Source organism: Tachypleus tridentatus, chromosome 10 (genome assembly GCF_004210375.1).
Source record: "Tachypleus tridentatus isolate NWPU-2018 chromosome 10, ASM421037v1, whole genome shotgun sequence".
NCBI lineage: Eukaryota > Metazoa > Arthropoda > Merostomata > Xiphosura > Limulidae > Tachypleus > Tachypleus tridentatus.
In genome coordinates, this window is record NC_134834.1 from 130,112,777 (window position 1) to 130,136,676 (window position 23,900).

The 23,900-nt window shown below is 31.5% G+C and overlaps 1 protein-coding gene across 7 annotated transcripts in view; it reads right to left on the reverse strand.

The window, feature by feature from the left end:
• Window positions 1-23,900, reverse strand: part of LOC143230304 (dynein heavy chain domain-containing protein 1-like) — a 261,985-nt gene that overhangs the window by 83,760 nt on the left and 154,325 nt on the right. For 6 of the 7 annotated variants that reach the window (XM_076463582.1, XM_076463580.1, XM_076463577.1 and 3 more), the window contains 6 exons: window positions 21,907-22,110; window positions 16,512-16,749; window positions 14,829-14,988; window positions 7,629-7,795; window positions 6,379-6,475; window positions 5,506-5,701 (listed from right to left, as the gene is read on the reverse strand). In XM_076463582.1, coding sequence (XP_076319697.1) covers window positions 5,506-5,701; window positions 6,379-6,475; window positions 7,629-7,795; window positions 14,829-14,988; window positions 16,512-16,749; window positions 21,907-22,110 — 1,062 coding nt within the window. The remainder of the gene's footprint in view (window positions 1-5,505; window positions 5,702-6,378; window positions 6,476-7,628; window positions 7,796-14,828; window positions 14,989-16,511; window positions 16,750-21,906; window positions 22,111-23,900) is intronic. The other variant, XM_076463581.1, reaches the window with a different exon arrangement.

The following is a 23,900-nucleotide window of genomic DNA, read 5'->3' on the forward strand; positions in this document are numbered from 1 at the left end:
AGAATTCCACACTGATTAGGAGGAAGAACTGGCATGTGGGAAAAACATACCTCCAGAAAGCATCTAAAAGATACCTTCACATATGAAAGAGTCACATTTAAAAACCCAAAGAGAGGAACTGCACCGCTTTTGATCCAGATATATTTTTCAGCCATATTTGTAACATGTAATAAAACAGGCATAAAACAAGAGAAGCAAATCTTCACCTTAAACTCAAGGAACTAATAACTGCTCTGATCCCAAGGCAGGATTAACAGTGAGTTACTGATCCAGAAGTTTGCTGTCCAGTATCAAAAGGATGTCTGTTGCATAGAATCAACTCCCCCCAACCATGAAACAGGTCAGAACATTCCAAATCACAAAAACATTTCCATAAGAAGAAAGAATGAGGGAGTGGAAAAATCTTACATATCACAGCTGTGACCCACAACACAGATGGAAGAAGTTGAGGGAGGAAGGTACACAATCCAAAATTGTGTTAGGACTTACACTGATTGGTTCACTCTAAATCCAAAATTGGGCCACAGAGTACTGACATCCATGCAACCGTAGGATAAGGGCTCCCAATCAAATGGATGAATTGCATTATTGATGGATCAATTACAGTAGTTGTGTAAATGCCACATGATCCAAAAAGGAGATCAAATACTTCCATTTGAAAAGTCATGTGAGAAACTCAGAGACATCAGCAATGGCAAAATGAGCAGCAGGATATCGCTGATCCAGGGTCTCTGTACTAACGACTTTCCACTTTTACTGACACACTTCCATGGACAAAGGGCAGATGGATTAAGCCAAATGAAAAGCTACATGATGAAAGAAACCAGACGAAAAACACAAATGCCAGGCATGAAAACAGAAAATGTGAACTACAAGATGCAGAACAAGTGACTGGAGTTTATGAAGGAGGTTGGGAAACAAGGAAAGTGGTACAGGAGAGAGTCATTAGAGTTGGAGTAAATGAGAAAACCACAGTTGAACTGGCTAGTAAGGAGTGATCAGAAGGATTTGGCATGGATAAGGAAAACTACCCAATAAAGCAATCAGATGGAAGGATAAACACATAGGAAATTGGGGACCAATATTGTATGAAGGCATCTATAGCTAAAACATTAGGAAAAGGTACTAGGGATTAAAAGAAGAGTAAATGGTGATTAAGGGCAGTGGAAAATGTGTCTGTGTGAGGAAAACCACACAGATTGCAAAGCCACCAGATAAATGAAAGTATGAAGGACCACATCATTTAGGGCTGGATAGACAATCTACCAAAAGGTTGAAAGCACCCAGGTTGTGACATGAAACTAAACAAATGTACCATGTGTAGGCCCACTATAAGGAATCCAATGTAAGAAAATGGAGGGATCTCAACTGGGTGCTATCTTCATGACTGATATAAGCCACAATCATTGAATTATTGGAATGGATCATCAACAAACAATGTCAGGCAATGGAAGGGAGGAAGTGATCCAAAACTCAATGAACAGCTAGGTGATCAAGGATATTGATAAGTAAAGACTGATGGCAGCAGACAATGAACCAAAGCCTCTTGGTTGGCTAACAACACATAACCCCAATCCCTAAGGCAATGCATCCATAAACATATACAAGTCCAGACAAGGATGAAGAGGAATCAGGACACCTGCCTAAGTGTGAGTCTTGTCCAACCATCACAGGAATTTGCAACAAGGAAATAAGGAATGGTAATGGAAGCATTTAAGGGATCTTGAGCATGGTTCCATTGATCATGTAGAGTCTACTGTATGGAATGTATATGTGCACGAACTATGGAAACAACTAGTGTCATGGAAGACCACATCCCCAAAGTAACAGAAATTTGCATGCAGAAAGTGAAAGAGCAGACAGGGCATGGCAAATTGACAGTACCATAGAACAAAATCAGAGAGGAGAAGATTGGGCCAAACTGAGGTAAGTGTTAAAAAAAAAAAGACAACTAAGTGCATAAGGTATTGAGTAAAATAAAGAAAAAAACTTTTCCAATTTGATAAAGCAGCTATAAGAATAATCTCATGAATATGACTGGTTGACTTCTGTTCAGAATAGTCCAGAAGTAGCCAGTTGTTTATGTAAAAATGAAAACACAGCCCCTGGGCATGAAGATGAAAAGTAAAGCTCTCATATACCAACAAATAAACATAAGTAGCAGAAGACAACCCATCAAGTGGTATTAGACAGATTAAAGGTAATACAACAAACGAGCCAACATGGAGGTTAGGATTTATGTGAAGAGTCTCAGGAAATGGATATTGTAAATGTACTGCAAAAAAGTTGTGAGGGTAAGACAAAAGCAGGAATATTTGGCATGGGTGAGACTAATGGGAGATTCTGGCCAACAAGCCACAGGTACCTTCTGTAAAGAATCCAAACCCACTCATATTCAAAACCTTGACAAATTCTTGACTTCATATTCTGTTTTCTAATATTTACTGATAATGCATGCTATGAATTATTTTCAAGTTATCACCTCTGTTTCTTTAAAAATGTTTTTTAACTGAAACTTTTTACTTACAATTTATTTTAATTCAGTACACACAACACATTAGTTTTCCACTTAATGATCAACCAATTCCTTTGTTTTCTGTCACATACCTAAAGTTCTTGTTTATCTTCTAACCAAGTCTTGTCTTATCCATTCCATGTGTAGCAAATCACTAAATCTGTGTATTAGGTTTATCCTTGAAATACTACATTATACTGATCTGCTGTATAAATACTCTCCTGTTTTGTTCTTTTACATGAAATGTATTATGTGTTAGTGTATGTATATAAGTTTAAGATATCTTTATGAGCATGTTCTTTGCCATAATTTTACCAATGTATACTGTTAAAGATGTAAAATAAAATTATTTGAAAGAAAAAGTAAAGGTCAAACATTGTTATTCAACAAAAAACAATAATAAATACAAAAGAGAAGGCCAATAACAGAAATTATAAGTAAAAATGAATAGCAAAACAAAATATTCTGGTTGGAGTTTATACCACATTTTTGAAATTAAGAGCCATTAAAGATATCAAATTATTTGTAAGGTACACATAACAAAGTAATGTCAACGATAAAATGGGGAAGAAAGTAAAAAATATACATAATAATGTACAAACTTGTTTCTACACAAACAACTAGCTAACATATCATTTACATGAACTGTTAAAATTAAGATATAAATTATGATTGGCAGCAATATAGTAAAATTAACTGCAAAGAGACTTAAAAAATAATTGCAAGTTACACAGAAATCAGATATACCAAAAACGTTTGAGATAGAGAACAGCTTGGTATTTAAATCACATCTAAATGATAAAAAATTTTAGTTATCAAATAATTCAAATCCAAATCTATTTGAAAAAATATCTTAAATGTATATATTACTTCATGAAGTATTAAATATATTTAATTCATCTTGAGTCTATTTATTTTCTAACTCTAATTTTTTTATATACCATTTGATACAGGGTGTTTGGAAAGTCACTGTGCAGTTTTGTAATCATATTTTTCTATATTTCAGATTTTGATCCCAATATGGTTTTAACAACTGAAGAACGTGTATGGCTTATCAAACATGTATTCCGAGAAGATATCAGATACACAGATGTGGTGTGACAGTGATTTGCTGAAAAATTTCCAGATACACCTGTTCCACATCACAATGCAGTTCATAACCTTGTTGATAAGTTTCGGAAAACAGGATCAGTGGATGATGCCAAACGCTGTGGAAGGCTAGCAAAGCTATCGGAGGAGCAACTGTTGGAGATTTCTGACAGTGTGATGGAGAGTCCATCAAAATCATTATGAAAGTTAGCTCAGCAGCATTATATTGGTCTTGGAACTGCTCATAAGGCCATCAGAAAAAAATTAAAGCTCTTCCCATCCAAAATAATGGTGGTACAAGAACTGGAAGCAACTGATAATGAAAACGAATATGCTATTGCAAATGGTTTAACCGATTTATCAAAGAGAATACAGCTAATGTGTTGGATGTGACCTTTTTCACCGACAAAGCATGGTTCCATCTCTCGGGTTACGTTAATTCACAAAATTCAAGATTATGGTCATCTGATAATCCTTACAGTTTGAACGAAACACCCCTTCATGATTTCAAGGTTGGTGTGTGGGTTGCGATTTCCAGATGTCGAATTGTTGGCTCTGTTTTCTTTATGAACACAATAAACAGTGAGCGCTATTGTTCGGAGATTCTTCACACCTTCATTGGTCAGATGACAAGTGATGAAATCAATTACTCATGGTTTCAACAGGATGGTGCTACTGCCCACACATCTCACAGATCTATGCGGTTATTAAAGGAATGTTTTGGAGACTGCATTATTTCCAAAGACGTGTGCCCCCCACGCTCACCAGATCTTAATCCATCAGACTTTTATCTATGGGGAGCAGCAAAATCTGCAGCGTATCGAGATAAGCAGCGATAACAGCATTCATTCAGTCTATTTCAAGCCAGCAACTGATAGTGGTGTTCAAAAAGAAAATATGAAGGATCCAAGCCTGTATTGATGCCAACTGATAGCAGTGTTTAGAAACAAAATAAGAAGGATCCAAGCCTGTATTGATGCCAACGGGGGTCACTTTCAACTTTGTTTATAATTGTCATTCATATTTACCTCCTGTATTCTATACTGAAACATGTCTGTTAATAAATATATAAGTGCACAGTAACTTTCCGAACACCCTGTATATACATATCTATACTACAGTTTTTCCACTGATTATATTGAGAATAACTGTAATTACTTATAAATTAATATGATCAATTATAAGTTATAGCCCCATTGATATCCACTTTGTCTCAGTAATAGTTTCAAACCACACTAATGCAAGGGTTGGGTGGAGCCATTATTACTTGTATAACATTCCTTATTTCATTTTCTTCATAATGAAACTATCTTACTCTAAAGTATTTTCAGATATTTCAATTTTTTTAAAAGATCTTAAAGGAGTTCTTGTCCAAATCACGACTAGGATATTCTATTTTACGATTTAGTTTAATTATTAGTTTTATTTCTATTGTAGTTGTTTTTATGTGCTTAATGTTATTGCTTTTTTATTGAAAATTAGAATGTTTACTTTCTTTGAAACTTCCAACTATTAATGTTCTCTTAATATTATAAAAAATATTCCCCTGGCAAAAACATCCTTATAAAAGTAATTTAAACTCAACTTGTATTTAATCTATATTATAACATGCTTAATTTATGATTTAACTATATATTATAGAACAACTGAAACAAAAATGACATCTATATACAGTCATGTGAAAAAGTTAGGACACCCAATGAAAGCCTGTGTATTTGTGTAACATTTTTGGATATATAGATATTTAATCTCAATTTTAACAATACTGAGAGATTATAGGAATATAACTAAACAATTATACTTTTATATATACATATACATGTATATGTATATATATAGTAAGAATGAAACAGTGAAAGGTAAAAATTGTGAAATCTGGAAAAAAGAAAATATTGACTCACTGAAGAAACAGGAACATAGAAAGAACTTGTTGACATTGGTTTTCCAGAAGCAAAACCTCCACCATCAGCAAGCACCCATTGACCATGTTCTTTGTGAATGGTATAATCAAATGTAGAGCCTTTATCAGGTGGTTTAATAGGAGGAATACAATTCTTCAAACATGTTTGTACAAATGGCTCAAATTTTTTTCGAGCTCTGTGTTGAAAAAATGAAAGAGTGTATACTGAGCTTCCTGGTAGCAGAGAGAGAGAGATAGTCTAATATAGTCTGAAGATGGTAGTGTAAAGCTACTAAAACATAAGCCATTGGCCAAATAAAGTATTTATTATTTATTTTGAATGCTGATCCTATTATTTTATTTTAGAGATAACCTAAATTATGTTCATCTTTCCATATAAATATATGAGTACACATACTGCATTTTATCCTGTTTACTTTTTCCACATTAAAATACAAAGTCAGAATAATCTATTTAGATTTCAGTTTGCATTGATATACTTTATTAAAACCTAATTTGATAAAAAACAAGCATAGCTGAGGTTGAAAAAACATTTTAAAATATATTTGGATTTGTTAGTATCTACACAAGGTTACCTGTAATTAACCATAACAGCTCTATGAATGATCAATTTTATGAATTTTGAAAAGATACATTTACCCTTTTTTTTTAACTAGTATTTGACTTAGTCTATTTTACATTGTTAATGTAAAGCTTAGAAATAAACTTACTGCAGAATTATAGGGGATTATTTTGAGAGTTTCCAACTCTTTTAAGTCATTAAATAACTTTGAAAAGATACAAAATTAATAATTTTTATGAAGGTTTAAATGATGTTATAATTAAACTATGATTAAGTAATTTAAATAATGACCTGCTGTTTAACTGGCCACCAAACCCCCACAGAAAGGCATATGCATATGATGTTTTCATTCTTGTCATGTGCTGAAGACGATCTTGAGTTGAAGCACCTAAAATTTAAAAATCTAAGTAATCAATATCTGTTGATTAGTTAAATTATTTAATAACTATGATGTATTCTAAAGAATTACTAGAAATATAATGTAAGTTCTAGTAAGCTTACACTTTAACATTATGTGTTACTTTGATTAAGACATTTTACAATGTATTATTCTAATTAATCTCATAAATCAATTTTTTTTTACTGTAAGGATACAATAATTATCAATTAACATATATACAAAAACAAAGAAGATTTTGCTATCCCAAAAAATGTATGAAAAGACACGACATTGAAAATTATATCTGAAATCCAAACAGCCACATATGAATTGAAATGAGTAGCAAATACACTCTTTAGATATGTTATTGAATTTTTTTTGATAAACTATGTATAATATATTAGATTATCCTCTAACAATGAGTGTATAAATATATATATATTGAAGAACAAGTAACATGATCATGAAGACATTTTATATATTTCAGCAGTATGACTGTGACAGTATTTTGTGTCAGAGCAGTATGATCATGCTGCCATTGTATTCAGAGGTATGACCATAACAACATTAAAATTTCAACTTTTTAGTTATACTGTGCTTTAATTTTAAGTTTTTCAGAAATAGATAAATAATATTAGTTAAACAGAAATGGTGAACCAGTGTGTCAGTGGAACTCTCTATTTCTTTGAAAACCTCATAAAAATTTATTTAAATAATATATTCTTCAGTATAAACTTTTATTGTATTATTGGTTGAAATCATAGATAGCTTATACATTTGTTAAGAGTTAATGGTCAAGGAATTCTTAGAAAAAAAAATTAAGACTAAAGCTCTATACCTATATAACTTGCTGAAAATCTAGAACACCAAGCTTTTATCTCAGTAATGCTACAGCTATAGACTTTATGTGATTATGAATCCTGTTCTCTTGAGCTAATTCCTTAGGTTGATTTTATACATAGATAACTGTCATCAGAAACTTCTCCTATTTAAGTAAAATAAATCAATGAAAGAAACTACAAAAGAAAATTACATAGGATTATTAGCCAATCATGGAACACGAAATTATAAAATAATTAATGCATACTACATTAACAAATAACTTATATTTCATGACTAGTCCAAAACTAAGTAAATCATACCCAATAAATATGCTACTCACATTCACTGAACAGAGTCTTGAGGACACAAGTTAAAACCTGCAAAAATGTAGAAACCTGACAAGTTGAAAAGACAGCTTCAGGCCACCAAACCTTTTCTCCTGTGTTTTCAAGAAAGGACAAGGCAGCAGGTACACTATCTTCTATCCACCCAACAATAGTGTCCATGCTGATTAATACAGCATTGTAAAATAAAATACTGTAATGTAGCCTTAGCTTGTTAAAGTTGCAAAAAATAATATGTACTAAAATTATAATTTTCCTTTACTGAAGATATATTTCTGATAGTTACTTCCCTCTGCTCACAAAATTAGCTCTTCTCATTCATTGATGCCCCCTATATGTAAACTTTTTAGTTATGCATGCCATAAGCCTTCTGCTCCCCCTTATTGGAATCAAGTGATTCCAACAAGTTTCTCAGGTAAATTATCATGCTTCACCTCCATAGAAGAGAATGTTAGATCTGAATAAAGGATCTACAATACTTCAGAGACAGGTATATCTTTCTCCCATCAGTAGAGTGTGTAAGATACCAAAGCAGAAAATGAGAGGAGCACTATCAAGTGGGAGCAAATGTGGCAGAAAAGTGATCCAAAACATAAAAAGATATTGTAATTCACTCCAACAATGAACAAAGTGGTTAAACAAGGATGTGCTCTTGGATGTAGAGTGGCTTGGGTGCAGCAAATCATATTCGATAAATTAAGTACATTTAAAACCTTCTCAAGGGATGCTAACATCTGCACAAATGTAAAGTGAGGATAATACTGTCTTTACCTCAAACCCATGGATAAGGGAACTGAAAACCACTCTGTGCTATTGATCTGAGAACTTGACATCTGATATCTAAAAGATGTCTATTGCATTTAGTTAACTTTTGAGAAACCAGCTGGCACTTTCCAAATGGTAATAACATTCTCATAAGAAGAGAGAACAAGGAGTAGTTAGGGCAGACCAGAACAAGTCCACATACCATTGTTGTGATCCACAACATAGCAAAGGAAATCAAAGGAGGAAGATAAACAACAAAAATCTATGTGAGAACTGATGTTGATTTTTTCACTATGAATCCAACACGAAGGTATGAGGTACTGACATCCATGCACCAGTAGAATGAGGGCTCCCAATCATACAGGAAAACTGCATTTTGAACAGCTCAACTCCTCCATCACTCCATCACTCTACTCTCAATTGAACTGTTGTAGCCATTCTTTTGCGAGATCCATTCAGGATTGTGCCTCTACGACCAACCATCCCAGTGGTTTGGAACTGATAAGGACTCCCAAATTCCACTAGAAGAAAGAAGAGTGAATATGCTGTGGAGAGTCCAGATGAATGTCCTCATCAAAGACAGTGATATGGATGATGACAAAACCCTATTTTGGAAAGCAGACTATACCAATGCATTCCATCAAGGCATGGTAAGGATGAGCAGCTACACCCCTTCACATTCAAGTGATTTGTGGAACACCCCATCTCAATAGCAAGAATTGTTAAGCCATGGACAAAAGTGCAATTCCACATGGCTGTACAGTGCAAATTTCAATTCAGGGTATCTGGTAAGGCACACTTACCATGAAGTAGGATCCAAACAGTAAATAATGAAGCAAGGGCCACTAATAGGAAAGAAATAATGAACAGACACTTATACAATTATATTTGCACCAAGCTATGAAAATGGTCACAGGTGATAGATGAAAACCAGATGAGGAAGAAACCACAATTTAATAAGGGGAGACAAATGTATTAAATAAAGCCCTCATGCCCGAATGTAAGAGTTCCCCAAATGGCCAACTACTATGAGATGCCAGGCAAAAGGTAAGGATGTTGACACTGATAAAAAGACACCTGTAACAAAGTCCAGGAAGAAAACAATAAAGGAGAGTAAGCCAATGGGATCAAAAGCTGGACACAGATTGTGAGGGAAAGACTCCAGGAAAACTGCCCAGGAAGGAAGAGATGGAAACAGGCACCATGGAAAGAAACCATGTGGGAAATAGAAAAATAAAGAGCACAGACCATATACAGGAATTGATACAGATTAGGATGATGATAAAGATGCAAAATGAAAGGAATGAAATTACATAACAGGAGGAGTTAACTCCCCTAGTTGTTGATATCTTGGGTAGAAAGAAAAGATCTGAATGAAGAAGAAAAGTGGGAGTGGGAAAAATATAAAAAACATCATGGGAAAAAATTCATCCTACAATGCACACAGGCACTATGCTTTAAGGGAAAGTGAAACATGGAACATGAGGAAAGTGATGCAAATAAAGGTAGGATTAGAAATTAAGAGATCACATGAATATCTCAGGTTGGAATGTATAAGTATAGTAAGTAGGTAAGGTGAAACCTTAGTGCTTTTGGGAAAGAAATGAAGGTATGAGACAAGGCTACCTGGTAACCCTAGAATGAAGGGACCAAAAACCCACAGATGAACAAAACAAAAGGAGAAACTCTACCACAAGAGATACAGGGGTTCAATCTGCAGCAAATCCTGACATGTGAATTAACTTCAGAACACTTTACTTATGCAAATAAATGCCCATTGAAGATGAACAAATGGAACAAGCAAAAATAAGCCTACCTGCAGATGTAATCCTGATCACCCTGCCAAGGACCGAGTAAGAGCCAAGCGTGAAGACAAAAGATGTGAATGTATGGATGGAGTTCTGGCTAATGAAGTGAACAAGGAAGGGCAGAAAACAAAGGAAGAGACAGTGGAAGTAAAATTTGCAGAAGGCACAGTTGAGCTGGTCATTAAGGAGCAATCAGAAGGACCTAACACAGAATGGTAGAAGTGAGGGAAATCACTCTTGGAAATAAAGAGGTTAGGAGGGGCAAACATACAGGAACCTGTGGAACCAATCTCAGCTGATGGCATTAACATCCCTTGTAAATAAGGTGAAAATGGACACCAAATAGAGGTAGTGGGAGTTTAAGAGATGTAGTAAAGAAACCTATATTGAGAGAATCCTATAGAAGATAAAGCCACCAGAAAACGAGAGAATCGAGAAACAACTCCTTTGAATGAAATGTGTTATGACAAAAAAAACAAACTGTGATCCAAGTGAAAGTACCTGGGATATGACATGCAAGAATTTGAATATTGTGCATGGTCCCCTAGAAGAGTAGATTTAATATGTAAAAGAAAAAAAAAAGGAGACGAAATGTAAACAGTTGCCACCCATAGGAGCAAAACACCCTCAAAAGAGAAGATAAGGAACAAAATATAAAACATTATTAAGAATGGAAAGGAAAACAATCAGCAGTATTACACTTGATAGTAACACAGAAGCAAGAAATCATGTGAGGAGGGAATGAACTGAGGGTGGCAAAAACACCAACATGAATGAAAGAAAGAGGTGGTATCCCTCGATAAATCTGAAATGTAACATTACACCAAGTAAAGGAAAACAAAGTAACATTAAAGGTATGAGCAACAATAGGGGAAAACAAAAGGACAAATGCCAAAGAAATCTGCCTAAAGTTAAACTAAGGTAAAATTGAATGAATGTAAAAGGTAAAGCTTGTAAGTATCTAAATGCAAAAAAGACAAAAGAAATAGCAAAAATACCATTAAAATGGTATTCTGAAAAACGTGTCTGAAAATGTGTAAAGGAGGTTTAACAGATGTCGCAATAGGAGTACAGAAGGCAATCCCTGATAAGGTCAGGGAGAACTGCCAATTTTATGGCACTGGAAAATGGATTCAACTGTAAGATGGGGAAAGTAAGCAACAGTGGAGTAGATACAGCAGACCCTATCTCCCAGGGACCAGTACATTAATTTACATTCCTGGTACATAGAATATATTAAAAAATGAAACAAAATTAATGGTAAGAGGCATAAAGTAAAGGTCAAATGAAAGTAACTGTAAAACTATAAATAAAAATAAATGAAATAATTAACATAGTGTAAAATTGGAAGAAAATGGTGTAGGCAATGCATCCCTTATGATACTGAGTTGAAGAAAAATCTGAAACTGATGTGAGCCCATGCATAAAACTACAGGAAATAAATACTTCAATTAATGGTATGAAAAATAAATTATAAACTAAATGAAATGAATTGAAACAATTATATAGCAGAGATGAAATGAAGGTAACTTTAAAAGGATAAACTATAAAGAAAAACAAAATTAGTCTACATATTAAAATGGGAAAAAAAATGGTACAGGAAATAAATCCCATATGATGTAGTTGTAATGAAAAACTGGAACCTAAGATGGAACCCATCAATAACACAACAGGTAAACCAATAAATAATACTCTAATGTAGCCAAATAAAACAAGGTAGTGAAGAGATGTAACAAGGAGATCTAAACTAGAATTATGGTGTAACTGAAAAGAATGAATACTAGTTAAACCTAAATGGACAGTATAAAACAAAGGATAACCTAAGAACAAAAAGTAAAAGAAAATAGAACAATAAATATGCACAATACTAGAAAAAGTCTGTGTGAGCTTTGGATTAGGGATTCCACTCACACTAAGTGAAGAAAAAAGCTTATTAAATAAGTGAAATGTAAATGATGATATAAAAGTAACGAAATAACATAGTTAAATTAATGAATGACATATATATACCATGTTAAACTTAATCAAATGGTATATAAAAAAAACAACAAATAATAGTTGGAGATTGTAATTTAACTTATTATTTAGTAATCTAAATAAGGTCATGTTATGGAATTCAAATAATTTCAGATAATAATATTAACAATAAAATTGTGAAAAAATCTTATCTCTTCAAAGTCTTGAAATGGTGGATCATAAACCACAAAGCAAGGTCTGACAACAGTGCAGGCAGTAGACAATCACCGAAATAAAGCAGAAAATTAAAGCCATTATAAATGAGTGAAAACAACATAGAATTACCATATTGGAAATGGAGACTACATAATGGAAATGAAGAATTGAACATTTGACATCTGGTGATGGAAAAAAACTATCAAGATCTCTGTCTACCCAAACAGAATTAGTGTCTATAAGAAGAGTTACAGGTGAGATCTGAAGAAAGAAGCCAACGTTTTTTAATATTTAATCTCCCACAGGATAAACACAGATAAAAATTCATGCTGGGTTGCCTGTAACTGTGACCTATGAGATATCCCTAGTTTTAGGCATGACTCCTGTAGTGGTAGTATTAGCTTCAGAATGCAACTGAAATGAGCTGAAACAGATGAAGACAAAAAGAAAATCTGAATTATAATAAATAAAGATCACTTCATGAATATACTAAGTGTGAACAGAAAACATTAAAGAATGGCAAAAAAATGTCTGAGTACAAATGCTACCATACGAGATGTGACTGTTTGGCAGAGGCACATGTAAGAAGTCATGTATTATGTGAGTGTACCATGCTTATTTTGATGAAGAGGTGACATATGATGATTTAAATGAGACACACATTGTACTCACTTGATTTCAACAGGAAGAAAAACAAGGTTTGTGGCATGTGTAAATAAAAAGTCTGTATATAGGGAGCATTAATAAATGAGAATATATAATCTTGTGAAGAGAAAGAAGAACAGTATCATAAATGCTATAAAGCAATATTTTATGATAAGCTAAAGAAATGCTCTTCTACTTATTTTGACCAAAAAGAAACAAAAATATTTTATTTGAAGAGAAGGATTAGAAGTTTACAATATTATTATATGTTTTGTCATTTAGAAATTTAAAAGTGCTAAGATTGCTATTTTTAAACAATGTATTTTATAAAAGGAGTAAACAAATTTAGCAAAACTACATACCCCAGGAAGAAATTCTATGATTAATTTTCTTGAATTAAAACTATAACATAACCTGAGATTTAATAATTCAATTTTGATCCAATAATAGCATGAATTACTACTATTTTCTGTTTGAAAACATATTCCACCTGTTACTTCTGATCATATATTTCCATGAATCAAACCCATTATTTGTCATTAATCCAATACTAGACCAAAGCTTTATTCAACTCTTTCATAATAGGATTGTACATTTTACATGACCTTGTAATCACCATGTGACAATGAAAGTACAATACATAACATAACTCTGACAGTACTTATTGTATCTTGAGAAAATTTGGAAAGCTTTCAGTAAACATTAAAAGTCTTTTGTAGGCAAAAAGCCAACATTTTAGTTAAATAGTCATACAAAAATATGTCCATAAATATAAGGGAGTCAGAATGTTTAGTGTGATTTTCATGTTAAGATTAAAGATACTTTTCTTCATTTGAAATTTTTCCAATTTTATTTGCATAATCTCTAGAACCGCTTAAATGAATACAGGTATAGAACTAAAGAAACAAAATTGCATTCAATTAAGGGAAAGCTATCAGGAAGATTACATTTCCTCATGAATTATTTTTTTATTTAATCTATACAGTATGTTCCCTTTCATTGGTCTTAACTAAAGAACTATAGATGGACCATGCATTCCTGATTGGGAAAACCAACTGAAAAAATGAAATTCCTTGTACCCACCATACAAAATTAAGAAATAAATCTAAGTTACCCTTTGACTTTTGAGAATGACTGCAAGTTGCAATAGGAAACCACAATTCTTTATCCTAAATAGCTTAAAGCTCATAAAAGCATACATCTATTTGTATGTAATATAATTGTTTTATAGAACTTTGAACTGTGCCTAAATAATAATCCTATCACACAAGTTGTAAATCACTCAGCAAAGATGCTGCTCAAGTTACCATATTAAATTAGATAATGTATGAACTGCTTGCAAGCATAACTTGTAAAGAATTTCTAATACGTTTTTTTCATTGTCTTATCTACTCTAACCTTACTATACCTAAGAAACTTCTAATTTTTACAATTTAGTTACCTTTATAATAATAATAAATAAAGAGTACATACATATAAAAACAAGAAATATTGCACTTATGGGGGGTAAATAAATTAGAGAAGACAGAAGACTTGGAAAGCATATGTCACAGTTTTCATACTAGAGAAAATTCAGAATTATTTTAAATATTTAATTTTGAAATTGCAAATTTAAAATTTATATAATGTTAAAATTAATTTATTAACTATGTTTTGACACCAAGTTTATTCACGTGATTTGATGACAGAGTTGTTGAATTAAATTTTGAATGTCACTCTGTAGAAAGTTGTGACATGCACACTTTGACATATGCTTTACAAAAGGATTAACAAAGTTAAGAAAAATACACACATAATATGACTTACTTAGCAAGAGATAAATTACACTGAATGGGCATCCCTCGAGCCCAGCCTTCCACTAACGATTTCCAGTGAAGAGTCTCATTACTAAACATCACTACACTGACAGATGTCAAAAAGGCTGGTGATGCATTATTAAGATTCAATGTTTCCACTAGAAGCTTAACTACCAAATAAAACAAAGGTTGGAGTTACATTACTGGCAACAGAAGAAAAATTTCCATAAATGTATTCTGTACGAAAAGGAGCATACCAGATCAAACACATGCAAAAATGTTAAAATATAATGAAACTATAGGGTTAAACTTATTTTTCACTTCACAGTTAAAGAACTATTAATCATAATTGTTGAAACACTCTAAGGCACCAAGATGATTTTACACTAAATGTAAAGACTACGTATTGAAATGCAAATTTTGTTGAGCTCAGAAGAACTGATGTTGAATGATGTTCCACTCTTCTGTTAGTCAATTACAGCCAAAAATGTCAATAACAGCAAAAGTACCCAACTGCTGAATCAATGCATTCTAATAATTTATGTTCTTGTTTTATAACAATGTATTTGCCTAATTGGATTAACTTATTAAATCAGTTATACAACTGATTAAATTCAGCAGCCAATTCAAAAATATACATCTGTTCCAATAACTGTCAGAACAGGGTTAAGTCATTTAGTCATATATACATGAACATTATCATTACTCTGACAATACTGATAAAATCAGAAACATTACATATAGACAGTATATGTTTAATGTTTTTATGAATTAATAATATTTTTGATATTAGTAATATAATTTTGATAACTAATAATAAATTAAAAAATCTAAATAAAAACTTTTCCAGTATATTTTGCATGAAGTTTGGACCACACACCCTTTGTCAGGTAGTAAAGACTATGGAACAACACTCCACCATAAATTATAAGATAATGTTTCTGTATCAACATCACTGTATAAAAATTTCTTAAAAATTAATTTTTCATAAAAAACTGCTTTTTTCCCCAACATATTTTACAACTATTTTTCAACATGTAAAGCACTGTGCCATTGTAATCTGTACTTATCAGTCTTCAGACAAACACTGTTTGTTTGTTTTGAATTTCATGCAAAATTGCACAAGGACTATCTGCACTAGCCATTCCATATTTAGCAGCAAAAAACTAGAGGAAGTGCAGCTAGTCATCATTACCTATTGCTACTTCTTAGGCTACTCTTTTACCAGTGAACAGTGGGATTGACAATCACATCATAATGTTCCCACAACTGAAATGGCAAGCATGTATGGTGGGATGAGGATATGATCCTGCAACCCTCAGATCATGAGTCAAGCACCTTAATCACCTGGCCATACCAGGCCAAAAACAAACATAAGGTTACATCATAGTCATATTATACCTTAAAAATCAAACAAGTACACATGTAATACAAATTTAGTAACATTATCATACTCAACTATTAACATTATGATAAATAATGAAGATTTACATTTTTTAAAATATTATACTTTAATCTTTCATAGCACTGTAAGTTCAATAAATATTTTATACCATTTGTTGTTGTACCATGATTGATGTGACAACAAATGAAGAATTAGTGGTAAAAACATAAAGAATAATTCAAGTAAAACCTTTTACTTTTTTCTCAATTTAAACATGTTAAAAATTAAGATTTTAAACAATATTATTACCTGTTGAATGTTTCATCTTCCCATCACTGTTCAGAATATGCTCCCAACCAAGCCTTCCACGTAGTCCCGATTCCCACAAGTAGGGATAAAAAATACTATCTACTATTAACCAGGTTTGAGGTCGATGAGTTGATATCTGGTTACAAGTTTCATTAAACTTGATGCTTTGGCTGTAATGACTTAGAGCAGCACTTAGAAATCCTGCATTGCTTTCACTAATGTTCTCACCTTTGGGCTTCTTTGAATGAGAAAAAATCAAGCATGATGAATAATATCAAAAATTGAAAAATAAAGATTAAAATATGTGAAATGCAAGTGGAATATCTATTAAGATGTTTTACACATACACTTTTAATATATTCTTTTAATCCAAATAATTAGTCATAGAATAAATATTTTATGAAGCATATAGCATCAGTTTAATTACTGTCAGTTTGTTATGAGATAAAGAAACTGGCCATATTTCAAAGAAAGAGTTTCAGCAAAAGTCATTAACATTTTCAAAAGAATAGCAAGAAAAATATATACAGCAATAGAAATAGTAAGCCAAATAGCATAAAGAATATAAAAATAATCAACAATCACTATATCCTAAAGAAGAATTAAGTACAATTTCAGTGCTTGTACTTAAAAATATTTGATGAATAAATCCTTAAAAATATGCAAGTATTAACGATGATTAAATAGCAAGATGAAACAGTACAAAATATCCTATTTTACAACACTACTGAATTTCCACTATTAATACATAAATATATTTATATAACTGCTTTAGAAAAGAATATGAACCACTAAAAATAGTCCAGACATTTACAAGTCTGTGCTACAAATCCACAGAAGCAAAAGGACCAACTCTGCTAACTTTTAGACTCATGTAACAACAACCAACAAATATTGATAACTACTACATAAATAGTAATTAGTTTATTGTAGTAACATGAGAAAATATTGTTAATCACTAGTACTATTAATTTAGAAAATCTATGCAACAATGAACAAATATTAATAACTATTAACAGTAATTAACCTAAGAATTCTATATATTTTAGGATAAACCCTAAACAAAAGAATGTATTTCAATGATAAAAAACTTTCATACTGACTCTAATACCCTTGCATAACATTGTTTGTAACTTGAGATATGAGAACCATAGAGGCACAATAAATGTTAACCTTGATAAGCAAAGGAAAGTTTGAAAAATGAAAACTAAAAAAAACCTAAAAATTCATGATCTGAAAAAAAATCTTTATGAGCAAAGGCAAAGTTAGTCAAATGTCAACTTGTACAAAAGCCAACTATGATGAGGTTTGGAAAAAAATATCTTGGTGACTGTCATGACAACATACCATTTTCTGGAATTTTGAAATATGCATTTAGTTTTAATACAATATTTATGTTTAACCATCTTATTAACTTAGTGAGATCCAATTATCATTCACTCTGGTGTTTTACATTCCTTCAAGAGTTTACTTGTCTTATCACTCTGGTGATGTTATATATTTTAATCTTTATAAACCATAATTTTTTGTCTTTATTTGCTTCTATTAATCAATGTTATCAAAAGCCAACTTTTGATAGTTTATAAATAAAAGTTTATAAAAGATAGTTTATAAACTGTGTGAACAAAGTATTTATTGTCTCATAACAATAAAATATTAACTGCATGTTCTTTGATGTTGTTCAGGTCCTACTAATACGTAAATCTAATATGGACCATACTCACACAGTCTTGCCAAATATATAACAGTTTATACTAAGACTGACAAAGGAAACAGTGGGAATTTTGAAACGTTGTTCTTAACCATATTTTAAGTCATAAAAAATAGACTTATAAATACTAGAATTTAGAAACAATATCTACAAATAATCTTAATAATAAATCTGTGAAGGAAGTCCAGACAAAAGTGAGAATTACATATTTCATGTGCTGTATGTGATTAACTTCTGACACGATTTGTTATATGTTTCAACAAAATAAACTATATAATAATGGCAACTGTAATTTACACTGATTTCTAATAATGTGTTGCAATTAAAGTTCACAGTAAAGATGAATTAAAAGGATGCATATACGTTGTTAAGACATGTGTACCATACTGGTTGCATAACATTTGTTCTTTTATGTATGAGCTACATAAAAACACCAGTGTTTTCAAAATGGATGTATACAAATGCACAGCATCACACTTACATATTATAGAACTGTTATAACAATGCTCACATACAATTGGATAAAAGGATCTATATTTAGCAAGATGTTGAGAAAATGTGTTTGGGTGGCTACATTCTCAACACCAATACTGAATGCTGTTTGACTGTGATCATATATAGGTGCCTACAGAAATTAAATTTCCATTTCATTCTGACCATCACTTGTATGTAATGATACCAGGAAATAATATTCTTAAGTTAAAAAATCTGCATCACTATTAATCAGAATAACTAATACTCATACAAAAATAGTGAAAAAAAGTTGAATTATTAAGTCTAATTGCTTTAAGTTTTATTACTTTAATGTTGCTATGTTACAATTCATAACATGTTTGTACAATTGTCATGTTCTGTTAATCTGTACAATCACCTAACTTCAACTATTAGTGAATAAGTTTTTGTATTAATATTTATATACTAATTAGTTTTTATCCCATATTTCATCTGTTGTCCTTTGGAAAGTTTTGAGAAGGATTTTTTCTTTATTGGCAATGTTTGGGATTCAATCCTGGATCTTCATTTTTGAAATACTGGGGTTTTAGCAACTCAAATGGAGTCTATCCATTAGAGGTTTAATCAATTGACAACATGAATATTTTCAAAATCATTATCCAAGTTTTGCTTACTGAGTGTGTTTTCAATTAGGTGGATGTAGAATGCTTTTACCTTGCTTTTTTCATGTGTGTTTCATATACTATTATTTTAGTATTATTTGATTTTATCAACAGTATTCTTTTTTGACATGATGGGCTATTGCAGACAAATTTGTATGTTTATTATATGCTCCTTAATTCTAAATTTTGGGTCTTTTTTTGGTTTTTCCACTGTAATAGAATACACATTGACAATGGCTGTTCTCAATGGTATTTTTCCTGTCCACTGGGTGTTTAGATGGTTTTATGTTGCTAGTTGCAATCACATTTTGTTGTGACTTCTGAATATGTTTGTAAGTTTCCTTTTGTTTATTCTTGTTTTTAACCTATTTAGATTGTAAAATAAACAAAATTTGTATTACCAAAGAAACTAAGAAAGAAAATCACTAAAATTCTCCTTACCAATGGATATGTGGAACACTTAATAAAAAAATAACAAATATAAATATCCAGAAGGAACAAGAATACAGTAACACACATATTTCCCTATATCAGAGGTATCTCTGACAAAGATAAGTAAATAGCATAAAATTAAAAGAAAGTATTGCAAAACTTAACAAAATACAATCACAGTTAGCACATAGCAAATATACACCAGACCATGTGAGATTCCTATGGAGAAAAAAAGAACAAAAACAATTCCATTTACAACATCCCCTACAAATGTGGATTTCAATGTATTGTAGAAACAGAAAGACCAACAAATGCCAAAATTACAGAGCGAAATAAACATACAAGATTCAATAATACTGATCTATCTGGAATATCTTATCACATCAGAGGACAGTATACTATAAATTGTAATATCAAAAGAATAGGATATAAACCACACACAAGGAAAAAGAAGGGTAAAACAAGCCCCTCTTTATTTACTTAACTGATAACACACAGTCAACATAACACAATATACATTAAAACTTGTATAACTCTCTTGAAAACAAGTTTTTCTGACTACCATGATTATCATTGCTATCCTTGTTCTGATTCTTAACTATATACATTAAAACTTGTATAACTCTCTTGAAAACAAGTTTTTCTGACTACTATGATTATCATTCCTATCCTTGTTCTGATTCTTGATGGGTAGACTTCAGTTAAGTAGATAACACACCAGACTTTCTATTAATAAAAACCAGGATCAAATCTCATCAATTACTGAGATAGGAATAATTTTTGTCAAGACATCCTTGAAGATTAGCAGCCAAAATCTAGTATACAAAACTAATAATCATAATTTCAACTCTACTATTTGGTGTTTCAAACTGCAGTATAGTAACTAGCTTCAAATACAGAAATATACTAGTATAGTTTATTATATTTTTACAATGTAATTAAAGTGTTTGAATAACATGTATAGGAATGTAAGAAGTCTCACTAGTACTTAACTGTACAAAAATATTTGTAAGACTACAATCAAATAATAATAATAACTAGCCTCAACCTGCAAAACATTTGTGGTAGTTTGCATGCCTTTCAATTGAATTTTCCTTATTCTATTGTTTTCATGCATAGTATGTAAGTTATGCTTTCTTGCAAGTATTATGTATCAAATCAATAGATTATGGACTATTGGATAACTTCTTATGAAGTTGGACAAAGACACTCATGTAGACATAACTTTATTTAATAAAACTACATGTAAAGTAGACAATAAAGTATAGTAAAGGTACTTATAATATCATAAAGAGTATGAAACAGATATGAGTATTCAGTGTGTGATGTGGTTTCATTAGTTGAAACAAAGAAACACACAAAAATGTAGAATACAGAAAAAAAAGTAGTTAAAAGATGTTTATAGCAATCTGTGAAATAAACCACAGTTATATTATTGCAAAGTAAACTAAATATAAAGTTGCAATTAAGGCAAATTTAGCAGAATATGCTGAAACTTCTAAATGCATGTTCACAAAATGATAGGCATATGGTTTGAATGAACTGTCCATGCATACTTTAAACCTAAATAAGTCAAAAAACATTTGTAATGTTCATTATTTTTAAGAAGTTACATGTGGGTTAAGTGTTGTTTGTGGGGAATACTTTGCAAATAACAAAAACAACAACTAAAGTTGAAATTGAGGCCAGTCATTGCATGATGACGATGATATTGTGTCATGTACCATACTCACTGCATTAAAAATGTCTGACTAAGCAGAGGACAGATAAGACAATTCTGAATGGAAAATATCAATATACAATCCAGACTCTTTCTCAAGCTATGATAGTTGTAGCATTTAATCAAACAATTTGTGAGATAAACTCTAAACAGACAAGCAGAAAAACACAAGCATATTACTTCTATATTTTAATATTTGTAAGTACAAACTTCCATTTAGTATTATTAGAAAACCATAAAAATATCAATACCTTAATACAAACCCTTTTTTGTGTATTTTGACAAAAAAAATCAGTATTCAGAGAGGATAATAATGCCCAATAAAAATATACTAAGTACACATCAGTAAACCATGATATTATTGCTAGTTCACATCCTAGTCCACAGTACAAGAAAAACATCTTCACTCTTACTCACAGCAGTTTGTGTTACACCACCAGGGAACAGATGTCTTACACATACACAAGGGTATGAACTGTTGGTTTCTTTGTCAGACATACAGCCACTAAGGTTGTTTAAGGCCATAATCAATGATCTGTAACTTAATGTTTTTCCACTACCAGATGGACCAACCAATGCAACAGAGCCTTTTGAGTGGATTCCAGAAAAAATATCAAGGACCTTAAAAAGAAATGTAACAGCATAGAAAATCCATTTAGCAACAGGTATGATGAGTAACCTAATTAAATCATCTCAGTTAAAATAATGAGTTAGAAATTATGTAAAATAATATTAAATTTTATCTGAAAGATTTTCAAGACACATGAGCTTTTATTTCTTCTGTATAGTACAGTTAGCATTTAGTTACAGATTCATTTAAACATTCCCTTGAAATAATGACATATATCACAAACCTTCCTAATACATATTTGAAGTCCACATTATAGCATGATTTATATTACTTGTAGGATTGCAAAGTTACACGTATTTCATAAATGTGTCTTTTAATAAACATAATTACATCAATGATGTGTTTACCGCTGTAAATTCATTTTCAAATCTAGAAAAAGTGTAGTAAAATAATCAAAATTTAGTTATTAATTTTGTTATCTGTCAACAGACGTAGACCCCACAAAATAATAATTGCTAAGCATACTGTTAGCAAAAGTTATTCAGATTAGACTTAATTTAAAATGGTAGTATCTCTAAGTTTATATTAGTGTAGAGAATTGGGCAAAAGAAAGCCAATACTTCCAAATTTGATGGAGATAATTAATAATATAAAAGCTGTTGTACGGGAAAACTACTTTAAAAACCTCAAAATTAAAAAGTGGAGAAAGACAGTTATTAAGAATAACAAGAAGAATTTAGATAAATTAAAACCTGCTGACAATAAGAAGTGACTGAATATAACTAGAAAGAAAACCTGAGATAGTTTGAGTAGTTAAAAAGTGGTTTAGTATCAGTTGCTAGTGGATTAACCCTTTTAGCTCAGTTGGTAAAGGACACCTTTGTAGTTCAAAGAGTCCTGAAATGCAAAATACTTAGATTAACAGAACAAAATCTATTAAATAAATAGTAGCTGATCAATTGCTCAAACTCAAGCCTTGTCTATAAGAGCAAAATAATGTGGTAGTTGTTGTTGTTTAAGTGTTTAATTAGCAGTTGCTTGTAGGTTAATCCTTCAGCTCACTTGGTAACTACTCACTTGTAGGATGAATGGTCCCAGGTTAGAATCCTGCACATATGGTAAAAAATTGAAATTTTCATATAATGAATAGAAGCAACATCAACAAACTTAAAAACACAAGATGTAGAAGTCTGAAACGATAAAGTAAGAAAATGTAAATCTGTATAGGTCCATAAATAAACACACAAAGGTTATAAACCAACTTGAGGGATCACAGCAATACCATGATAATGTTATAAAAACATACTGATGACCCATCTAATGTAACAAGCATTTAGTAATTTTGAAAAGCTCAAATATGCCACAAGTTAAAGCAGAAGATTCACATTGTGCATATGCATATATATGTTGTGCTTGAGAAATTTGGTTGCACTTGTGTACTTTTCTATTGTTAAAATGGGTTCAACATGCGCGAAATGCAGAAAATCAAATGAAATATGAATGATTTACAGAAAACTGTTGCAATACAGAACCCCCAAAATTTGATACTGAATAAATAAGCAAAATGGGCAAGAACTTATTCATATTTGCAGTTTTGTTTATCTATTATTTAACTAACATGATAAAATAAAACTTTATAGCTAACCTAGACTTGAAAGCCCTTGTTATATGTCTTTCTTCTTTTCTGATTTAAAGTTTAACACATAAATGTGGTGGCAAAGTTGTAGATGAAACAAATAATTCCACGTATAGAAGTCGTTAGGTATGAAACATAAGAACCTACTAGCATGTGTTGTTTTTTTCAAAATAGATGCAGTCAATTGGTGGACCTAAACAGAAA